A 20768-nucleotide genomic window follows, 5' to 3' on the forward strand; every position below is an offset into this window, starting at 1 on the left:
CACATTCCAAGCAACAAAAGTTGATCCATAAAAAAAGAACGTACAATCTTGTATAATCTTGGAATGTATATAAAATGAAACGAATTTTAGCATTTTTATAGCTTTTCACACGTCCGGACGAACATTTAAGCGACAGGTCATACTAATTTCTATTGGCATGCAAGAATTTTTTCGTCTCGCCTGGTACCGACGAGAATAAATTATTGGTTGCAAATGTTTTTCCTGCTCGAGGATACATCGTTTCCTGGTATCCATTTTAAAATGGACAGTTTCATCGACAAGTGTACGCGTAGGCGCGAGGCCCGTCGAAGGATAGTCAGGGGCACGCGTAGGCAAAATTCGAAGTGGGATCGCGAAGGTTGCGGAAGGCGGGGCCCTCCCTTGTATTCCATCCATGATCATCTCCGCATTCGCTGAGGACGCGTTAATCTGTCTCGTCTCGTCGTGGAGTACGGACAAGCTTCGATTCAGGTAAGTCGATCTTAATAATTTTTTCCCTTTTCTTTTAAATTCCACTTACCAGTACTCTTTCCTCTAGAGCATCCAACAGCATGGGTCACTCGCAGACTGCAGTTCTGCTTGCTTTATCGTGCGTCGCGATAGCTAATGCTGGATACTACCAGTCAAGAATATTAACAACTGGAAGTGTCGGTAAGTGATCCAGCCATTTTACAAAGAATCATAGAAAGCAATTGAATTGTATTCGTTAAATATTTGCCAAGGTGGTTGTGAATCGTATACCTGCGGAGTCAATGCAAGATGCACCATCAGCGAAAGCAGACCAGTTTGTTCTTGCATGAACTTACACATGGGGGATCCGTTGTCGCGTTGCGTGAGAGTCGAATGTCAAAGTGAGTATCCTGGAAAATGTTCGAGCCTGTAAGAGAATCGTTCGTTAATATTCGTACCGAATTTCCAGTCAACGAGGACTGCAGCGACAGTAAAGTCTGCACAAATAACAGATGCGTGAATCCTTGCGACAGTCTGTGCGGCGTGAGCGCTGTCTGCGAGACCAGAAATCACATGCCAACGTGTTACTGTTCACCTGGACAGACTGGAGATCCTTTCACCTCTTGCCATGTAGCTGATCCTCGTACGTATAACTCTGTATACAGAGCGTCCCATAACTGGCGATACAAACATAATGGTGGCGATTCTACGTGAAAGAAATATCAGGAAGTTAGTCGAGATTGGCTTCATTTTTGAGATAATTGAGTTTAAATTTTTATTAAATGCATCTACACTGACGCGGTGTAGGCGTCAATACACATAGATTATGTTAAATTAGTTATAAAGGCAGATCGTGTTAGTCACCCGAAAGCAAGACACCGAGTCATTAATTAATCCTTTATAGAAGCCGCCTGCAAGCCCAATCCATGTGGATTAAATACAAAGTGTGAAGTGGTAAACGAGGTGACGGTGTGCAGCTGTTTGCCAGGATACATAGGATCACCGTTGAACGGTTGCCGCCACGAGTGTGAAAGCGACAACGAATGTCCTAATCACCTTGCTTGCGGAGCATCGTTCAGGTGCGAAAGTCCATGTAAATGTGGTACGAACGCTGAGTGTAAAGTGGTTAATCATCAGGCGATATGTAGCTGTCCGAAGGTAAACTATAGCAGAAGTATCTAAATCCAAAGAGCATGATCGAAACTGGAGGTAATAACTCTGGTGTCTATTACAGAATTGGTTGGGTAATCCACTGCTGTCGTGTCGTCCAGAGTGTACCTCTCATTCGGAGTGTCCAGGAAACAAACCAGCCTGCCTCTATCAGAAATGCATGAATCCGTGCGATGGAGTATGCGGCGTGAACGCAGATTGCAATCTAAGGGGCATCACCCCAGTCTGTAGCTGTCCAAAACACATGACCGGCAATCCTTTCGTTAGCTGCAGGCTCTTTGAAGCGAGTAAGTCACATTAACGCGGTAACTTCAATGCTGAAACTTTTCAGCGCTTAATCAGAGATTTATTGATACAATCAGGGGATCTATGCGAGCCGAATCCATGCGGAGTGAATGCAATTTGCACACCGGGACACGACAACACGGGAAAAGAAAGGCCAGTCTGCACATGCCCGACTGGTTACATTGGCAACGCGTTGGCCAGCTGCCAAAGGGGCGAATGTTTCACGGACAGTGAGTGTCCCGACAGTAAGGCTTGCATCGACTTCACTTGCCAGAATCCTTGTACTGGCAAAGAGTGCGGACCGACCGCGACTTGCACTCCAAGACGTCATATAGCTGTCTGCACCTGTCCAAATGGCACTCGAGGAGATGCACTCTATAACTGCAATCCTATTGAGAGCAGATCCTCCTACAACTACGGTCAATCATACAGATACCGTTACTACTAGTCATTAATTTGCTATCGATCAATGGAAACATGTATTTTGTGATGTATTTAACGGAATGCAACTGCTACGACTCTGTGTATGTTTCAAATGACTTCCATCGAGCGGTTTTATTCGCTGTCTAGGAATTGTACTCCTTCAGAATTACTTAATAAATGATATTTGAACGACAGTACGCGCTGCTGTTTCTTTCCTAGGATTATCAAGTGCTCCCATCGGATAAGACAGCTGTCACGATTCATTTGTACTGTACATTGCGTCAAGTTGCCTTTGCTTTTAGTGAATAGGAGGATCTATAAGGAGCATTTGTCAAGTAGTCATTAATAAACAGGTTGTAAAAAAAATATAGGAGGTACTTTATAATGTGACCCCAATAGCATATACTATGAGCCTACACCCTTTAATACTACTTTGGTATTACAGTGTATCGGTGTGTTATATAACATCTCAGGATATCAATATTACGTCAAGTGTAATATATTGATTACCATCCTGAATCGTGCAGCGAAAATAGAATAAAGTTTCCAAGAAGAACAATAAAAAAAAAACTACGTAAGACAAGATCCCTAGCCTTTAAAAAACTTCGAAAATTTCATGCCTAAAAGTAGCTACCCCTGGCAACTCTGTTTGGCGCGCATATATTGTGACGAAGAAAGAAATTGAAAGACATTGTTTGGAGTGGATGGGTGAGTTGTCAATTATAGAAAATTATAGTTAAACGAAAAAGTTTTAATAAACATTTCAGATATAAAAGAACAGACACAAGAACATGTTTGATGATATATTAAGCGAAACAGGAAATAACCTTTCTATTGTATCTGATAGCACAAAAGATAGTAGTAACAGCGATACAGAAAGTATAATATTAAAACTAACTCCCAAACTCATGGAAGAAGAAAGCGACGACGACAAAGAAAATCGCAGTACAGTGAAGGTTACTACGAAGAATGCGAACAACACGGGTTTGGCTACTGCTGAAAAGAGTCTGATAGACCCGACGAGGTTGTCCGGTTCGAAGAATCAACGAAACATCGAGAACTTCGTCAGTAAAGTCCGTACCGTGCCGACCAGTCAGGTTCTCGCCGACAAACAGAAAATGGATGAAATTCGGATGAAATTGGAGATGATAAAGAAGCAGGAAACGGACAGGATGCAGAAAAAGAAAGAGAACCGTAACGATCGCGAAACGAGGAAGACGAACACGTTCGGAGGCGTTGGAAAATCGGCGTCGCGAAAGCAAAGCTCCGCGATGAAAAAGGAGATGCATAAAGCTTTCTTGGTGAATGGGGTTAAGTACAAGGTGCCCCGACTTCCACGACCGAAGCATTGGGTGACGGATCGTCTTTACCGTTATCTGTGGAAACGTATGGAGCCGAAGTACCATTCGAAGACCCGGCTGATCTCCGAGAAGTTTGTTCGCCAGTTGTCGAATATAACGACCGTAATCATGAGAGGTAAAGCGTATTTGAATTACAAAATGGAGCTGCACGCGTTGATGAAAGAGATGGCGCGGCTAGGCATTATAAATACTCGACGCGATTTTTATCATTTTTGTCACGATTTCTTCCCGTACGAGCTTTGCTTTAAAATGGTACCGATACTGATGCCGGGCAATGAAAGAAATATTCCTTACGATTCGAAGAAGCTGGACGTACCTCTTCTTGGACGATAATATACTATTGTTACCGGGTTTTGAAAAGATAAATTTAGTTATGTGTAACGAGTATGTAATATACTGTGCCCAGATAGCACATGACGTCTTCAAGGCGTTATTAGGCGTCATATGCTATCTGGGAAGTATTTTCTGTGGAACACATCAATTTACTTGCTACTTTTAATTTTCACTTATGTTTTCCCAATGGACATAGCAGTATATAAATAAGTGTAATTATTAGTCATAACCAGGTTTTTTTTTGGTTTAATACACTTTATGACGAAGTTCTACAGAAAGTAGTAATAACTTTAAGTTCCTATCATAATTAGATGAGATACTGAAAGTATTTTCTGAAGAGAAAAAAAATACAGTTTTATTTAATTCCAGTCGTTTGGAATAGAATTCTACAGGTAATTAATTTCTAAATAAATGTGCAATCTTTGGGACATAGAATCTACAAGTTTTATTTGCAAAGTATGTACAATAATGGAAGTATGAACCATAATTCCATTTCAATTGTTGTAAGCTATAATGAATTGTTATCTAAATGTAGTATATTAATTTGTAAGCAACAATAACAACAATAAATACATATTTTTATATATATTTGTTTGTAGTTATTACTCAACGTTCAATTCTTACTGATAAATGTGAAGATTTCTATTTGTTATAACCAATAACAGTTTGCATTAAAAAACAGTTGTTAAAATGTTTAAAAATTCTCTTTTTTAATTTTCTTTTTGTTAAGTAGACAATGATAGATGTTGTTCTGTAAGTGTCCGACAGAGTTCGGGAGTGTAGTACAAAACCGAACACGGAGGAGACCAGACGTAGCAAATTGTGTGGACGCTGAGGGCTTGTCTACGCAGTTGTCGAGAAGAAATTTACCAAAACGGTCGATGTGTCACGAATGAGTCTGCCTCTGGCAGGGAAGGCTCGTATTTTGTGGGGAACAGCCCGCTGGGCGTTCTCGGCCTCCAAGTGCGGAGAGATGTCGATTCGGACAGCAGCTCAACGTCTCTTGCAAAATGGTCGGGCTCTATTGCATTCCATCCGTAATACCGAATGTTTCTACGTTAATTGCCACCCAAGGAACTACCACGGCAAGATACACGTTGTACAAGTAGGTGAGTTAACCGATCAGAGATTTATTCCTCGCGGGTACTCGCGATGTCAGGGGACCTTGACACGGTGAGCCACCAAAACAGATTGGAAGACCTTCGCCGTATATATACCGTATACGATACGTTTAACCTTGACAGTATGACAACTGCGTATTCCCGCAAAATTCGACACCGGAAACTAGTTAAAATTTTTTCACCTTTTTCTTTTTAAAGTCTGCCCTCCACTATCCTTTCCAACGTCCCCTTTGTTTACGCGTAATTTAGAGATCCCGTCGTCGATTCGATAGTGTCAAAAGTTCCTTGAACTATTTCAAGGAATTTCGGAATATTTATTAATCATTTCTACTGATATTTCGAACACAGGCAAGTCCCAGGGCTGCCTGCCCCAGGGTAACACCAATGTATCCGTCACAGGAAGACACCTTACTTATTTGGGAGTCCACGCTCGAAGACTCTTTGTCGATAATATCCTGAAAAGGGTCACCAACAGTCTAGCGGCAGATTTAAGAAGAAGGGCTGCAACGAAATTGGTCTTTGGAGATTCCGCTCCATTTTTTGCTTTGGTCGGGGTGTCCTTAGCATCTGGGACTGGAATATTGACAAAGGACGACGAGCTAGAGGGAGTCTGCTGGGAAATTAGAGTATGTTTTTATTCACATTTGTGAAAAGAAAAGAAAGCTTTCGAACATAAACTGGTCCATACTAAACAGTGTATACCTACATAGATAAAAAATTGTTTCAAGACTAAATATTAATTTAGGCACAAGTGGGTTAACAGAGTTATTGGAGTATTGGAATTTAAATTACAGGAAGCAGTATCAAAATTACAATGGAACACTCCTCAAAATGACAAAAATTACGAGGTGTTTAAAGACGAAGAAAAGGTTGTCACACTGTCGGATTTTGTAATTGGCCCCCCTATTGCGAAAGGATGCTCGGCCGTCGTCTATGCGACAAGATTCAAGAATTCCGAGAAAGACGACGATCAACTGAATATCGATAATAAAACCACGGACATTACTGCGTTTCCATTGGCTTTGAAAATGATGTTTAATTACGACGCCGAATCGAATGCACTCTCCATTCTGAGGGCCATGTACAGGGAAACCGTGCCAGCCAGGAAACATTTGAACAACGAAGAACTGGTTGAGTGGGAAATCAAGATGGCTGAAAGGAAAGCTGAACTTCCACCACATCCGAACATTGTAGCAGTGTATTATGCTTTCGCCGACAGAGTCCCGGCACTGCCTGATTCCTTGAGAATGTATCCTGACGCGCTACCCGCTCGTATTAATCCTCAAGGCTCCGGTAGAAACATGAGCTTGTTCCTGTTAATGAAAAGGTATGACACGGAGTGCATGGAGTAGCGTTATAATCAAATTACGCAATAAAAATTACTGTTCGTATCCTAGGTATGATATTACATTAAAACAGTATCTGACTGATTGTAACACGAGCACTAGGGAATCGATACTGTTATTTGTTCAGTTACTGGAAGGCGTTGCTCACATGAATGCTCATGGCATTGCTCACAGGTAAAGCAATATTTGTAAAACAGTGGGAAGTGTCAAGTATCGATTGGACTGTATTATATTCCGTCTGTATCTTTTTGTTTTTCAACAAACTCCAGAGATCTGAAAAGCGACAACATTCTGCTAGACCTGTCCGAAGAAACTGACAACTGTCCATCCTTAGTCATTACGGATTTCGGTTGCTGCCTAGCTGACAAAAGTCACGGTCTATATTTGCCTTACAACACTCACGACGTTGACAAAGGAGGTAATGCCGCGCTGATGGCACCGGAAGTCATTACAGCAGAACCTGGTCCGTTCACCAGCATCAATTATATGAAAGCCGATCTCTGGACTGTGGGTACAATTGCTTACGAAATATTCGGCATGAAGAATCCGTTCCACGGAGACAGCAAAGAGAAAACATCGCTAAAGAATTACAATTACAAGGAAGAGGATTTGCCGCCCTTACCAAGCAGCGTTCCACCGATTCTATCCGCGTTAATAAAAAATATATTGTCCAGAAGTTTGTACAAGGTACTGCCAGCTGTTTGTTGCTTAAAATGTTTCTGAATTCTGTACGATTGTGCCTGTAATTTCAGAGACTCGATACTGAAACTGCGGCGACTATAGTTCAGTTACACTTGTGGGCACCCAGCGATTGGTTCCGAAGGGAGGGAAAATTACCGTCTAGCAATGAGGTGTGCATACGAATTGAATACCCTGAGACACGTATGTTTAACAATTTCTAATATGTTACCGATTCTGTACAGGTGATGCAATGGCTTCTGTGCTTAACGACAAAAGTACTTTGCGAAGGTCGTAATTTGGCTTTACCGGTGGCGGATACCATTTTCGATGGAGAAATGGATGTTGTTCTCCGGAGAAATTCCTATCAGAGATCTCTTTCGACCAGATCCTGCGGAAGACGTACTATGCCAGAATATCAATTGATAGCAAGTTTTCTCGGTAGAGTCACACTTGGAAATATTAGAAATGCTCTAAAGTGGATACAGAAAAATGTATAATTTTCTAGTAAATGTTTATAAAAAAATATCCCTGAAAAAAGGGATAGTATTGAACGATACAACAAAAGTATTTATATCTTCTGCATATTGACAGAAGAGGCTGTTCTGTAGTTATTTTTTCGCAACGAAGCCGAGATTCTTATAATATTTTTCTATACCCGGTTTTATCGTGTTTATCGTTAACGTTCCCGAGTTGTTTTCATGTTAATTCGTTTTTTGATACTGTGAGAAACAGAAAGAAGTCATGTTTCCAATCGTATTACACTAACTGGTAAAGATGAACGTTTTATTTGAGTTGCATAGAAAAACATATGACTTCTTTTCCGATTCTCGTGCCTTGTAATTGGCAGATACAGGACAGTATGGCGAACCATATATTTATCTTGGCAATTTTATTTTATTCATTTTATTTGTCTCTAGAAGTGTTACGAATAATTTATTATTTTAATCGCACAGAAAACAATCTTTTCGATTTTTATAAAGATAGTTTGCTCTGTGTCGTCGCACGATACTCTAAGATTTCACCGTGCGATACAGAATGTATCGATACCTGGTGACTTTTGAGTGAATTTTGTTCGAATGTTTCAACCATAATTGTCAACACGTTGGGAATCTACCACGCGACAACTGTAAATATTACCGCCGACAGGGATAATATGCAAAAACACTGTACGAACGTTGTTCAATAATAAAGCTTGTAAATAACGCCCACGGAGCTTCGTGTTAGGTAGTCTTTCTGGGCATCCCAGACGTTTGCAATTTGTGCTTCATTTCTTCAAAGTCGAGGTTGTTGGTCTCCGCCAAGTCTTTCAAATAAGTCAAGTATTCTTCGTAGGTCAGGGCTCTTTTACGAAATTTGAAGAACGCGAGTCCTGTGTCGGTTGTCGTAAGGGTAACCATGTCGAGTATGCGTGCAGATATTAGCCATTTATCGCTTTGCGTTAACGGTAAAAGTTGCAAGTTATGCTTTGCGGAAAATGGATCCATCTCACAGTATGCTGTCATAATTATACATTCGGAATTGTTAACCCCAAACTGTCATAGAACTGCTAGTTATTTGTTTAATGTTATTCTGTTTACCTTGGAAGATATTTTCCAATGGAATAATCTCTGGTTCGTGTCTTTTTGTGACGTCAAGTATCGCCATTTTGAAAAAAAGAAATTCCTGATTGGAAAATGACTTGAAAGATATAAACATTTGAAGAGAAAGGTTTAGAAAATTGATTTCACCATGAACTTTGACAGACACGAGCGCTTTAATGACAGTCATTTAGCTTCTTGCAGTCGAAATTGCGAGGATATAGCTTTAATCAACGCTATTGAGAAACTGAAGCCACCTTACTTTCAACAGCACCTCAGTCAGCAGTTTTTTCAATGTTTCTGCAAGGAAACTTGCACCACAAAGTGGAGACTGGATATGCGTGGTTCCACTGTGCATGAAAAAATCGAGTTAGCAAGCGTATTTTAAACTGTTGCGTTTTTGAAGTCTGTATCTCTGAAATACTTACAGGAGACTACTTGAAAAATTTATGAATTTAATCGATTATTTAGTTGTAAGATACAAAAGGGAAAGTTTATTTGAATACATAATACATTTTATAAGTGTTTTTTCTTTTACATCAGGTGTACAACCATGTAGATGAATTGGACATTCACAACAATTACATCATGGAATCAGGGACTAAATATTTGCTGAAAATGGGGCAAGACCTAAAGATTAAGAGCCTGAATTTCAAAGCAAATAAATTTGGTATCAAGGTGATTGATTTTCGTCACTCCATTCAAAGAATTTATAAATTATACCCTTGATTAAATGTTTGCAGGCATCGATAAACCTGGCAAATTTCTTATTACAAAATGAACATGTGCTCTACCTGAATGTTGCAGACGTGGACCAAAGTATTTCCAGTTTACTATACTTTATAACGAATCTGAATCAAGCCCTAGAAGTCTGTAATGTAACACTGAAGTGTCTAGACATCAGTCGACCGAATCCAGGATGGATGTACAACTTTGATTCTGCACATTTTGCGAGCGTGATTGGTTTAATGCTTAAAGTAATGAGCTGCATACTCACATTCCTTTTCTTATTTACATATTTAATTAAGGATTTTTCTCTAGCACAATAGTACCCTGTTAGCGTTGCATCTGCAAAAGTATAATTTTAGTTGCCACGATATTGAGAACATGATGTCCAACGCGATACAAAATAATACTTTGCACTTGTTGGATCTTGGCTGCAATAATATAGGTGATCACGGTGTCGGTCAGCTGGCCAAGTGGTTAACAAAGAGACCCGCATTAAAAAGCCTGATTTTGTGTAGAAACATTATAACTGATTATGGCGCAAGGTACCATTTATTTTTCCAACAAAATACAAATACTACTACATAGTAAATGAACAAGCACAATTACTTTTAGGGAACTCTACTGTGTCATTCCATTTTCGAAGCTACTGTCGCTCGATATCTCTTACAATAAGATCACAGACGAAGGCATGGTGGAAATTTTATATTCTTTGAAGAAAAGTCCTCTTCTACGACAACTGAGAATATTCGGGAACTCTATTGGTCATTCAGCTGCAAAAGTATTTACATGAGAATAAAAGAAACATAGTGGATTCGTATGTATCTAATCACTTGTAGATTGTTAGACGAATGCTGATCTCTCAAGTGTTGAACCAGGAGAACATAGACGTTAGGCCGTATAAAGTTGATGACAGATGGTACTTTGCGAGATACGAAGGTGATCGTTGCAAGAAAGAATATAATGATGTTCCTTATGGCCTTTTCTGGGAAGTCCCAGCTGCACTTGAGAAGACACCTCATTCGAAACGAACGTTTTACAAATACGTATACGACATGACAAAGGAACTTCGAGTGCAACACGTATGGTATTTAGTAGAATTTTTATAATTATTAACTCATCAGGAAGTTTCTTTTCAGTCTAGCGTTACTGTTATTTCAAATATATTGAGGAGGGACCATCTGCAGGACTGTAAATGTTGTTACTGTTTCAGATGCGCTGGTAATATGTCAAGCTTCTTTTTTAATCGACTCTACTCTTTACCTGATTTGATGTTGTACCTTTCAGCACCACATTTTGATGAGCAGTGCAGAGACCCGAACCATCCAGACACTTGTAATTGTTGCAAGTGCATGGGAGATGAAAGCAGTGATTGGTCTGCGGATAAAGGAATTACAGACAGAGTTAAATCTCCTCCGGATCCTCTAACAAAGATCCAATACATATTGAAGCGTATGAGTTTTGAGATTGGTAAAAATATCATGCGATGGATTAACATCGACGAGGACGTATTGGAGGAAGATCTGAAAGTGATCACCGGTTAGAACCTTTAGAATTTATACTAGACTTTTGGAACAAAGTTCACGAATAACCGTTCACTGATTTATTCGAATTGAAGGCAAGGTCGATGAAGACTCATCCAAAGATTCGTGCAATTGCTCGTGGGCTCAACTGAGTATGTCAAGTCTACGGAAATATTTGGAGGAGACTTCGTCCAAGAATGTACTCATTATACCTAAAACTAGTCCTTTGTTAAAAAGTCTCGATAATCAAGCATCGTCGTCGGATGATTGTACAAGTACTCCATAAGAATATACGATGTACAAGGTAAAAAGTAAAGTTATATGTTTCTTTTTAAAGATGTTACTTTATTGATAATCATGTACAAGTCAAATGTTTCCAATTCGTGTGAAACATTTTTCAGCAAAAGTGAATTTAACAAAATATAAAAACAGAAAACATTAATTCACATTGCATTCTACACGAGTACTACGTTTCAACTAGCAATTGATTCTATTTCTGTTTAGAGACAGTTTGTGTTTCTTGCTGTTTATCTTCTTCCGTTTTTTTCGCCGATGATCGACTCGATTTGGCTTCCCTTGGTATCTTGGTGGATTGCGCAGGATCATTCGCTCCGGAGGCTATTGGACTGTTCGAAGCATTCTCATGGTGTCTGAGAGAACCAGGCTCCATCATTAGGTTCGCTGCCCTTGCTAATTGAGGAAAAGCATTGACAGTGACTGTGTTGGGTCCGTACGCCCCATTAACCAAGGCTGCTCCAGTAGCGGAAGGTGTGGAAGGTGTGGGAGGTTTGGAAGGGTATGAATAGTTTGGTGAAACATCTGGTCCTTGGATGTATGTGCTTTCGTAGATGTTCTGAACACCATGATGCGGATAATGAATATGTGGAAAGTGTGGAAGATGTATAGTGGTATGGTGCCTATTTCTTCCTTGAGGTCCTAGTTTTTCCACTTGACCCTGCGAAGAAGAATACGTCATGAGCGACCCACGTCAAAGTTACAGAACACAAGGCCATAATTGTAAAGTTTTTTTTACTTACATTCGTTAGAATCTGAGGCAGCATCTTGGAATCATATGGCATCACCAATGGATACGGAGAACTTGCGAACGATGATGAGTATGGCGCAAGGGGTAACACTTTCATGGTCATGGGCTCTACATTGGAGTCACTCATCACAGCCACATTTTTCTGACAAGTGCATGGACTCAGAATACCGTGCAGTGGGTTGCTACAGGGAGATACTGATGGTACTTGAACAATGGTGGCGAGTTGTGCTTGTTCAACCTCAGGAACCATTACCATAGAGCTGGATGGAATGGTAATAAAGTTTTTGTGGAATGCAGGAGCAACTGGCAGGACAGCGAAAGATTCTTGCGGCTCTGGTAGGGGTTGTGGAAGTTGTTCGATACATGCAGGTTTAGGTGGTTCAGGGGTGGTCTCTATTTCTACTGTGGAAGCAGGAGTTGGTTTAGGTTTTGGTTTTGACGTGTGAATAACATTCGATTGGGGCACAGATTGAACAACGTTTATGGACGGAGTTGATTGGACACAAGGCTGTGGAGGTTGTACTATTTGTACGGTTTGAAAAGGTTGGGGTATGTATTGAGGCACCACTATGTTTGGTTGAGGGATTGTTTGCATGAATGGCTGAACAACGCTTACAGCTTGGATCGGTTGGGAAATAGTATCAGTTTGAATAGTCAGAGGGGTATTCTGAGCAGCAACTTGGTTATCCTTGCAAGAGACTTGCGTTGGCTGGGAACTACCTGGTTGTATCTCAACGCAGAAAGTAGCAGCAGACTTCTTGGTCCTGTCCTTGTCTTCGCCTGTTTCGTCGATCTTGAGATCTTCTTTCTTGGACTCGAACTTCGTGTCTTCGGCCAGCGACTTTTTCTCCGTTGCCTTGGACGCTGGGGCAGCGTGAGCCAAGGCAGCGCACAGCAGAAAAATTGAAAAACACACGCCGACACGCATCGTTGACACTATGTGTAAACTCGACGACTTTCAAAATTGGATTGATGATCGATTGACGGACTTTCGTTTTTATACGGATTTACCGGCACATGAATTCTTACCAGAACCTGGAGGAGTTTCGCAATTCGATGCGTGAACAGCCGACATCGCTGACTGTGCTGATTGTGCATTTCACAATTATGTATGTTCTCTTAACGACGTTTTTTTGATGTAGATTCGTAATTGTAGTTAATTATTATTGGATTCGAATATTTACTGAAAGCGCAATTAGATGAATTAAGAAGAATCATTGTCCTTTTGTATAGTGTGTTGAGTGCAAGATACGGTTTCTCATTATTATGTTTATATGGGGCAATGTAAGGTCAATAAAAATGATTATTATTACTTAATATGTTGGCGAAACTATCCTAAACTATTCTAAACTATCCTATGTATTTTATAATTCGTTTAATTTTGTTTACCATTGTAAAAAGTATTTTTATTTAAATATTATTAATTTTAAATGTTAATATAGAATGAGCGTGAAGGTTTTCACATTAGAATATCAACTGGAATACTTTGTGAATGATGAAAAATAAAAAACTGTAGTTCAAAGATTGGGATATGATTTCATACATTATTATCATTGTTCAAATCAATAAGAATTTATTGTAGACAGATATAATTAGTGCATTAATAATTGAAGCAAATGTTATTTCTTAACTACATAATATTGCGTTAAAAGATGAGGGAATTTTATAGTAAATTTTATTCATCGATGCAGCGTGCACAAGCGGCCGCATTTTTTGTTTCGCTGAATAATTGCATTTTCAAACTTCGTTGCGGCAGTTGACGGTAAGTTGCAAAATACTGGATCAACAAGCGTGAGAGCATTGGTGTTTTACCTTGCTTAATCGACACATATTTTCTGCGTCGCAGGTATCGGTAACATTTTAAAAGTATCAACGGGGAATTAATCGATTTTTTCATACTTCAAATGAAACTAATGAAAATCTATGATAGACGAACGTTAAACCATCAAGCAGAGTGGCGCAGTGGAAGCGTGCTGGGCCCATAACCCAGAGGTCCGTGGATCGAAACCACGCTCTGCTAAAAAAAGGGATGTTGTTGAGGTTAAAATCTTAATCTTTCTCCTGATGATTTTTTTATGCTCTTTTTATTCTGAATTTTATTACATAATATTATGAATTAATTATTACCTTTATTTATTACAATTTAAATAAAAAAAAACGTACAGCTGTCTGCAAATCATGATAAAAAGGAAAAAAGAAATTCGCCCAACGTGGGGCTCGAACCCACGACCCTGAGATTAAGAGTCTCATGCTCTACCGACTGAGCTAGCCGGGCATTGAAAGTACCCTCAAAATATGAAAAATAAATAGTTCATTTAATATAATTATTTGTCACATGTTTTGGGGGCTTTAAAGTCCCCTTAGAATTGTAGTGTCAATACTGCAATATCTACTTGACGTTACTGATGAAGAATACAAAAAAATCGAGATTCAATCTCAAACACTGCGATTCACTGCGATTCCGTAAGTCGGAAAGAAATAAAGCCACATTTACATATTTCATCTTATTTATTCAGTTTATTAATCACAATTATTCACGAGTAACTCGAAAGTAATGCTTGTTCTATTACACAGCTGAAGGATAGTTATTAAAATAACGGAACACATTGAATTTTGAAGGTTATTCAATAAACATCACCGCATTGAAATTAAAAATTGATTTATGTAACCAATTATTCTCGATGAAATAAATCGGTTACACATATATGTACATGGCACGTTGTAAAGAATAAATAAGAAATTTAATAATCGCTTTTCGAAAGAAATTTTAGTCTCTCGCTGGTCCCTGCAGACTCGGCAATTATATTTGCGACGTGTGCGTTAGTTTAAGCCCCGTATTGCACGTTACATATACATCACACTCGTTAAACGTAAGTATCTTTCGATTATGAAAAATGTTAATGTCCGTGCGAAACGTTCCTTTTTGCATTGTTTACTGAACACATATTTTATTGTACTATAGTTAAGTAACGACTGTACGCCACGTGATCAATAGAACCGTGTTGCGAATAATGGTAAAACGAACAAGAGTATAAAGAAACCGTGATACGTATTCGTAGCTGCTGAACAATCGGATGGGCAATCGAACGAGCCATCGGTTTTGTTCTGCAGCAGAAGATTTCTCACCAGCTTCTTACCCTCGCAGGAATTCTCTATTCTAACGAATCGTATCTTTCGAGCCTCTAGAAATTGTTCCAATTCGACTCTGCACCGCCATTTCAACGGATTCCCGGAGAATTCGACCACGTACACATCAGGCATCTCGTTCAGATCACTGGTGAATATACACTTCAAGTCGTTTCCCTCCAGATTCAAGTAAGTCAGTCGATTCAAACGGCGGAACGCTCCTGGTGCGATGTATTTGATCGAATTGCCACGGAGATCCAACTTTTCAAGATTTTCCAACGGGAACCAAGACGATCCGATCATTTCCAGAGGATTGTCCTGAATCGTCAAGTTCTCCAGTTTATTTAAACCATCAAACGCGCCTTGTTCCACGGTGGTCAGGCCGGAGTTCGTTATCACGAGTTCCCGAAGGTTTTGAAATTTCGAAAAACATCCCGCCGGTAAACGCGGCAGGTGGCCCTCGTGGAATTCGATCGCGGCGACCTCTGGCGGTAAGGACTGCAACAGCAACAAGTTACCACCGACACATCGGTAACGGATTCCTACATTATCATCGTTGGGTATACAGGTTCCTTCAATAGTCTCGTTCCAGGTTGGAGCGTTTGGTGTCGTTGCAGGAGCTACGGTGGTTATGGCGGGAACCGCTGTTGCGTAACAGTCCTCCCTCAGGAGCAACGAATGTTTGTCGTAACGAATTCCACGAGTATTCAAGAAATCCGCCAGTTTGGTCCCACACAAGCAGCTCCAAGGATTGTTGGCGACGTTCAACGTGGACAGATATCGCAATCGTTTCGCCATATATTCGACGCCGATGCAGTTCATGGAATTTTCAGATACGTCGAGGCTGGTTAGGTACGGTATATCGTCGAACGCGTCGTTCGTAATTCTGTAAATATTGTTGTGGGACAGATCGAGATGCCTCAGGTTCGAAAGGCCTTCGAGCATTTCTGCGTCGACGGCGTCGAGCTGGTTGTTTCTCAAAGACAAATATTCCAGGTTATAAAGTTTTGAGAATGCTCGAGGTTCAATCTTCTCGACGCCGCAGTCACGGAACTCGAGCCGTGACAGGTAGCCGTCGAAACGAGTAAATGCGTCGTGGGGAATTGTCTTAATTTTCGAGAGTATTACGCGAATCGTGTGCACCGTTTGGGGTATCACCAACAGATCTTCCGTCGATGTAATGGCTCGACAGGTATAGATCGATCTGGATCGTTCGTCGTTTTTTTCGGGGTAGCATCGACCCGTGTAAATCGGTGCTGATTGGGATGGTGTAACGACGTGAATTTCCACTGGCGGTGACGAAGGTCGGGGCCTGACAATCGTGAGGTTCGATTGTTTGATACTGTCTTCGAAGGAAGTGTAATGAACCCTCCCAGTAGTGATCGAAGTGTCAACGGTGGACTGTGAACATAAAGGAATTAATGGTAAAATTTAGAATTTCAAAAAGGCAATTGTCGCTACCAGAACTGTAGAAACTGCAGTACCTGTTGCTGGCGCCATCCACCCACGACATCTGGAATCTCGTTCTCGTTCTCGTAACATCGGCCAGCATTAATTTCAAATCCAACGTTTTTTTGCGTGAGGAAACTTTGAAGATTCCTACGACAGTTGCAGAGCCATGGATTGCCGGTCGCGTCCAATCGTTCCAATTTCTTCAATTCGGCCAATTCCTCGATGGTTACGCAGCGCAGTCGGTTGTCACGAAGATCGAGATGCCTCAAACTGTCGCCCAGATGCCACAGAGAGGTACGTTCGATTTGCTCGATATCGTTCCGTTGAAGTATCAATTGTTGCAGGTTAAGGAGATCACGGAACCAGTCAGCGCCCACCGCAGTGAAGTGGTTACCGACCAGAGATAGGCGTTGCAGCCTGTGCAAGCCGGCGAAAGCACCGGTCTCGATCGTTTGGATGCGACAATCGTTCAGATCCAAGCTTCTCAAGCTGTTCCCGAATCGGAAGAACCCGTACCGCGGAAGTTTCTCCATCGTCAGACCGGAGATTTCGATCCAGGTGGTCTTATCCGGAAGCCTGTCTAACGAGGTGAAAACATTCGTTTGGAATTGGCTACCCCGGATCGTTGTACGTTCCTGCAACCATAGTTGCCACCGTTAGGGGTACACACATTTCAAGAAGAAGGTACCCTTTAACTTACCCTGTTGTAATTGGTCAACTGTTGAGTGGTAAAGGTAGACGGTAGTATAGGAAAGCCTATATGGGTCATGCATTGGTATCGTCTGCACAGGTGAATCTCCCTGGAGCATTCTACTTCCTGGTTGATAGATCTATCTCGGAGATACCTGTCCAGCCTCTGTCGACACTCGCAGAGCCAGGGGTTACCGTCGATGCGTACGCTTCTCAGGGCTCGCAGATAGGCGAGTTCCTCGGTTGGTAAGCAATCCAAATCGTTGTCACGCAGGCCCAATACCTCGAGCCGCGGTAACACCCGGAACACATCCGGTTCAATGTGCACCAAGCCACATCTAGAAGTATCAATCGTACGTCTGACATGTGCAAAGTATAATTTCTAGCTTGTTAGTTAAATACTGAAGAAGTTCCACATAGACTGGATTCGATTATCATTTTTACGTAATCCGTTAATTTTTCCATGGAATCAACGATGCCGCCGGTGTTTCGCAAAAAAGGAAACGCAACGTTTCCGCGTCTGCGATGTAAATACCGACCCACGTGCTTTATTCTTGGAAATCATCAAGATCTCAGGCAATTATTCTCGTTATTGGCGATTAGGGACGACGACAACGGATGGCGGCGAACTAGAGACTGGTCTCCAATGATGTTCTATCGTTAGTATTTCTGTGGCGATACACACACCTGTCCAGAATCAGCTTCCTCAAGTTGTCCAGAGGACGGAACCACGCGGTCCTGGCCACATGGATCCCGGTACCATGAAATATCATCCACTCAAGACGGTTCAGACCGGCGAACGCGTCGGGCGCGATGAAGTTCACGTGGCAATTGTAAAAGGACAGTCTTCGGAGGTTCCTGAACCGACCGAAAGCGTTGTCTGGTATGTGAAGGAACCGCGACACCGAGAACTCTATCCATTCCGCCTCGCTGGAGATCTCGTCGAGGTCGTTCAGGTCGCCGTGTGTACAGGCGTAGGCGATCGACCGTTCGTCATCCGCAATCGGTGCTATGCTGCATTTGCAGTCCACTCGGCCAATTAGGGCGACCAACGCCCATAGTAAAATCTGATGCATCGCCTTTTTCCGATTCTAGGCTTGCCGTGTTATTACCTGGAGGCATGCAATCAACGGGGGCTCAGCTGGGCTCTTTAAAAAGAACATTGAAATTCTTTCTGAAACTCTTAGAGGCTTGGATACGTGTCTGGGCACGCGAAGATTTCAACATCTAACCATTTGAGAAATATAAACATAGAAGACATGGGCCTGACAAGTTTAATACTCATAAAAAGAATGAAGGTACAGAATCCTGTCGATTATCGTCCCGAATCGGGACAATAATCTTATAGGGAGAAATGCTTAAGGCAAAAGGCAATAAAGTATGCGCTTGACAGGTTCACCCCTCCCCCCAGTGGTGGGAATAACGCCTGGACAATAATCGAGAGAAGTCTGTACTAGGTACTTCCTACGAGTTACGTAAATAAACGTATTAGTCACCTGTGTGCTTTTCAAATAGCCAAGTTAGTATCTCTAGGTCGGTTCTATTTTACACGGAACAGTTTTGAAAACAAATGGTAAATGTTTTTTTTCTTTTTCACGAATTACAGTAATCATCGATCGCGAAGGCGAAACAGCAACATTGGAAGCATGATGGTTTTTTTTTACCTCGCGGTGCACCGGAAACGCCGCTTGGAATCACACTCACCATGGTCACGTTCAAACGAAACGGCTGAATGCTCTCGTTACCACGATCCTTTTTATAAAACGCCTATCACTTTCGATGCTGAAGGGTCCACTTCAGGTTCACGGTTACTCGTAGACAAGAAGCGCCTAAGTGTGTTCACAGAACACCTGGTGCCATCCTCGGGATCGTTTTCACAGAACTACAAGAAGGAATTGTCGGAACTACCGCCAGAAGGAGAGGACGACTACTTTGCACCGGTACCCATGGACATCAAGCAAGAAGTATGCAACATTAAAGTCATCGGTGGAAAGAGACACCAGGAAGCGTCGTCGGTTTCAGCAGGCTCGCATCGCCCGAGTTTCGCATCGGTGGATCGAAACGAAACGTCGCGACTGAGCTCGCGATTCGTGCGCTTCCTCGTTATATAAACTTCTAAGGCCAAGGTCGCCCTTGTCCCCCGCGTGCTCTAGTACGTATGCACACACACTCAAGCATATATGTGCACACCGATACCTACGACCTATTTTTAGCATGCACCGCTCTAGTTTGGCAGGGAAACTAGCAGGCGAATTAAAACACGATGCACTTCAACCAGTCAGCCGACACCTGAAGCTAGGCAGCCGCTAGGAAATAGTCGTGACAGAAAGGTCTGGGACAGTTGACGGAAAACTCCCCCGTTGCTCCCTGATCTCTTCGAGCATGAATGAAGAGGGATCATCCCTGTTTCAACGAGACCTTGAGTTTCTGCAGCGTTACATGTACAGTGAGAGTCGAAAATAAATATACACAGGATATTTAATATTTCAAAATCCGATTCAGCTGCAAGTGTGCTCTTGAGCCAAAATATACAAGTAAATTTGCTGGAAAACACTTTCGAATATTTGAGTCTTCCAAAGTCACCAGATCTCAATGTAACAGAAATATTAGATTTTAAATTGATAGAAATAAATATAAATGAATCTAATACTTCCAAAGTGTATACTCACTTTTGACTTTAACTGTATGTATGCTTGTGTGGCATGCATGGACAACGTAACGCTTCCGTGACGATCCACAATAGAGATCAGGAAGGAAATGTACCAGATTGTGGTCGCCTTCGTCGCGGAGTAACCGTGAATCAGGCTTGGGTATTTGGGGGTTAGATGATTTTATGATATTTCTTGCTCTATGAGACGAACGCATTATTATTAGAGCAAGTATTTCAGCACGGCTGGTTTCGACACGACTATGGTGTTAATGCTCGGTCCAATTTTACAGGATAATTCGGTCGATGCGTTACCGGTCGCGTATCTTATCTGGTCCGATGCTGAATACCATATGTTAAGTGGATCGCACAGTAGCAGAATAGGGTCGAGATAATCCGATAGTGTTCCCGAAAACGAAGTAAGTGTACTCAGGGTGGATAGAAAATTCACCAGGATTTATTAATTATTAAAAGGCTTTTGCGTCCAATCAAAACATATCATGTAAGTATTAGAACATCTTATTGACTTCAGACTAAAACAGAAAAATCATTGAATCCGATGAAAGTTTCGTCTTTTATTGTATTTCACATTTCGTCTTTTATTGCAGTTTACATTTTTATTATCTTTAGTAAACATTCCTTCTTGTAGTTTATTTATTTAGTTACATTTTATTACATTTATTTCATATTCGATAAGCATCCCAATACTTATGAAACAAGATCCTGTCTGACACGTGAACAGAAATGTAATTAGTTAATTAAATTTTACAGATTATGCATGTATATCGTCCAGATGTGTCGTCGCAGATCGC

The 20768-nt window shown here is 41.3% G+C and overlaps 5 protein-coding genes and 2 non-coding genes across 7 annotated transcripts; 4 read left to right on the forward strand and 3 right to left on the reverse strand.

The window, feature by feature from the left end:
- The first annotated feature begins 426 nt into the window (after window positions 1–426).
- Window positions 427–2635, forward strand: LOC107189490 (neurogenic locus notch homolog protein 1). The gene is made up of 7 exons (XM_015578030.1): window positions 427–471; window positions 539–651; window positions 723–851; window positions 920–1093; window positions 1355–1608; window positions 1685–1907; window positions 1983–2635. The coding sequence occupies exons 2-7, from the start codon at window positions 552–554 to the stop codon at window positions 2351–2353; spliced, it is 1251 nt and encodes a 416-aa protein (XP_015433516.1). The 5' UTR covers window positions 427–471; window positions 539–551; the 3' UTR covers window positions 2354–2635.
- A 2183-nt stretch (window positions 2636–4818) lies between these two features.
- Window positions 4819–8382, forward strand: LOC107189478 (serine/threonine-protein kinase PINK1, mitochondrial). The gene is made up of 7 exons (XM_015578013.1): window positions 4819–5131; window positions 5492–5769; window positions 5938–6470; window positions 6541–6663; window positions 6759–7176; window positions 7242–7340; window positions 7413–8382. The coding sequence occupies exons 1-7, from the start codon at window positions 4915–4917 to the stop codon at window positions 7665–7667; spliced, it is 1923 nt and encodes a 640-aa protein (XP_015433499.1). The 5' UTR covers window positions 4819–4914; the 3' UTR covers window positions 7668–8382.
- Window positions 8383–8898: 516 nt separating this feature from the next.
- Window positions 8899–11282, forward strand: LOC107189459. Its single transcript, XM_015577995.1, has 8 exons — window positions 8899–9126; window positions 9291–9425; window positions 9491–9724; window positions 9789–10018; window positions 10089–10254; window positions 10598–10694; window positions 10761–11012; window positions 11092–11282. The coding sequence occupies exons 1-8, from the start codon at window positions 8899–8901 to the stop codon at window positions 11280–11282; spliced, it is 1533 nt and encodes a 510-aa protein (XP_015433481.1).
- Window positions 11283–11330: 48 nt separating this feature from the next.
- Window positions 11331–12993, reverse strand: LOC107189487 (flocculation protein FLO11-like). Its single transcript, XM_015578026.1, has 2 exons — window positions 12034–12993; window positions 11331–11951 (listed from the first exon to the last, which is right to left on the reverse strand). Exons 1-2 carry the CDS (start codon window positions 12967–12969, stop codon window positions 11487–11489), a joined length of 1401 nt encoding a protein of 466 aa, XP_015433512.1. The 5' UTR covers window positions 12970–12993; the 3' UTR covers window positions 11331–11486.
- A 996-nt stretch (window positions 12994–13989) lies between these two features.
- On the forward strand, window positions 13990–14061 carry Trnam-cau. The gene has a single exon. It is a non-coding gene; the product is annotated as a tRNA-Met (tRNA).
- A 182-nt stretch (window positions 14062–14243) lies between these two features.
- Trnak-cuu lies at window positions 14244–14316 on the reverse strand. Its single transcript has one exon. It is a non-coding gene; the product is annotated as a tRNA-Lys (tRNA).
- A 170-nt stretch (window positions 14317–14486) lies between these two features.
- On the reverse strand, window positions 14487–19254 carry LOC107189482 (slit homolog 1 protein-like). The gene is made up of 5 exons (XM_015578019.1): window positions 19014–19254; window positions 17997–18421; window positions 17320–17647; window positions 16652–17254; window positions 14487–16568 (listed from the first exon to the last, which is right to left on the reverse strand). Exons 2-5 carry the CDS (start codon window positions 18383–18385, stop codon window positions 15030–15032), a joined length of 2859 nt encoding a protein of 952 aa, XP_015433505.1. The 5' UTR covers window positions 18386–18421; window positions 19014–19254; the 3' UTR covers window positions 14487–15029.
- Window positions 19255–20768: the final 1514 nt, after the last annotated feature.

This window comes from Dufourea novaeangliae, unplaced genomic scaffold (genome assembly GCF_001272555.1).
Source record: "Dufourea novaeangliae isolate 0120121106 unplaced genomic scaffold, ASM127255v1 scaffold163, whole genome shotgun sequence".
In the NCBI taxonomy this organism is placed as follows: Eukaryota; Metazoa; Arthropoda; class Insecta; order Hymenoptera; family Halictidae; genus Dufourea; species Dufourea novaeangliae.

Excerpts from the sequence above, each read along its gene's own strand:
- LOC107189487 (XM_015578026.1), bottom strand. The coding sequence starts at position 12,969 with ATGCGTGTCGGCGTGTGTTTTTCAATTTTTCTGCTGTGCGCTGCCTTG. Across the intron at positions 11,952-12,033 it reads TGCCTCAGATTCTAACGAAT|GGTCAAGTGGAAAAACTAGG; the intron begins GTAAGTAAAAAA and ends TCTTCTTCGCAG.
- LOC107189478 (XM_015578013.1), top strand. The coding sequence starts at position 4,915 with ATGAGTCTGCCTCTGGCAGGGAAGGCTCGTATTTTGTGGGGAACAGCC. Across the intron at positions 6,664-6,758 it reads GCTCATGGCATTGCTCACAG|AGATCTGAAAAGCGACAACA; the intron begins GTAAAGCAATAT and ends AACAAACTCCAG. Across the intron at positions 7,341-7,412 it reads AATTACCGTCTAGCAATGAG|GTGATGCAATGGCTTCTGTG; the intron begins GTGTGCATACGA and ends GATTCTGTACAG.
- LOC107189459 (XM_015577995.1), top strand. The coding sequence starts at position 8,899 with ATGAACTTTGACAGACACGAGCGCTTTAATGACAGTCATTTAGCTTCT. Across the intron at positions 10,019-10,088 it reads ATAACTGATTATGGCGCAAG|GGAACTCTACTGTGTCATTC; the intron begins GTACCATTTATT and ends AATTACTTTTAG. Across the intron at positions 11,013-11,091 it reads AGATCTGAAAGTGATCACCG|GCAAGGTCGATGAAGACTCA; the intron begins GTTAGAACCTTT and ends TTCGAATTGAAG.
- LOC107189482 (XM_015578019.1), bottom strand. The coding sequence starts at position 18,385 with ATGCATCAGATTTTACTATGGGCGTTGGTCGCCCTAATTGGCCGAGTG. Across the intron at positions 17,648-17,996 it reads AGGAAGCTGATTCTGGACAG|ATGTGGCTTGGTGCACATTG; the intron begins GTGTGTGTATCG and ends TGATACTTCTAG. Across the intron at positions 16,569-16,651 it reads GTGGATGGCGCCAGCAACAG|TCCACCGTTGACACTTCGAT; the intron begins GTACTGCAGTTT and ends TTATGTTCACAG.
- LOC107189490 (XM_015578030.1), top strand. The coding sequence starts at position 552 with ATGGGTCACTCGCAGACTGCAGTTCTGCTTGCTTTATCGTGCGTCGCG. Across the intron at positions 652-722 it reads ATTAACAACTGGAAGTGTCG|GTGGTTGTGAATCGTATACC; the intron begins GTAAGTGATCCA and ends ATATTTGCCAAG. Across the intron at positions 1,609-1,684 it reads CGATATGTAGCTGTCCGAAG|AATTGGTTGGGTAATCCACT; the intron begins GTAAACTATAGC and ends TGTCTATTACAG.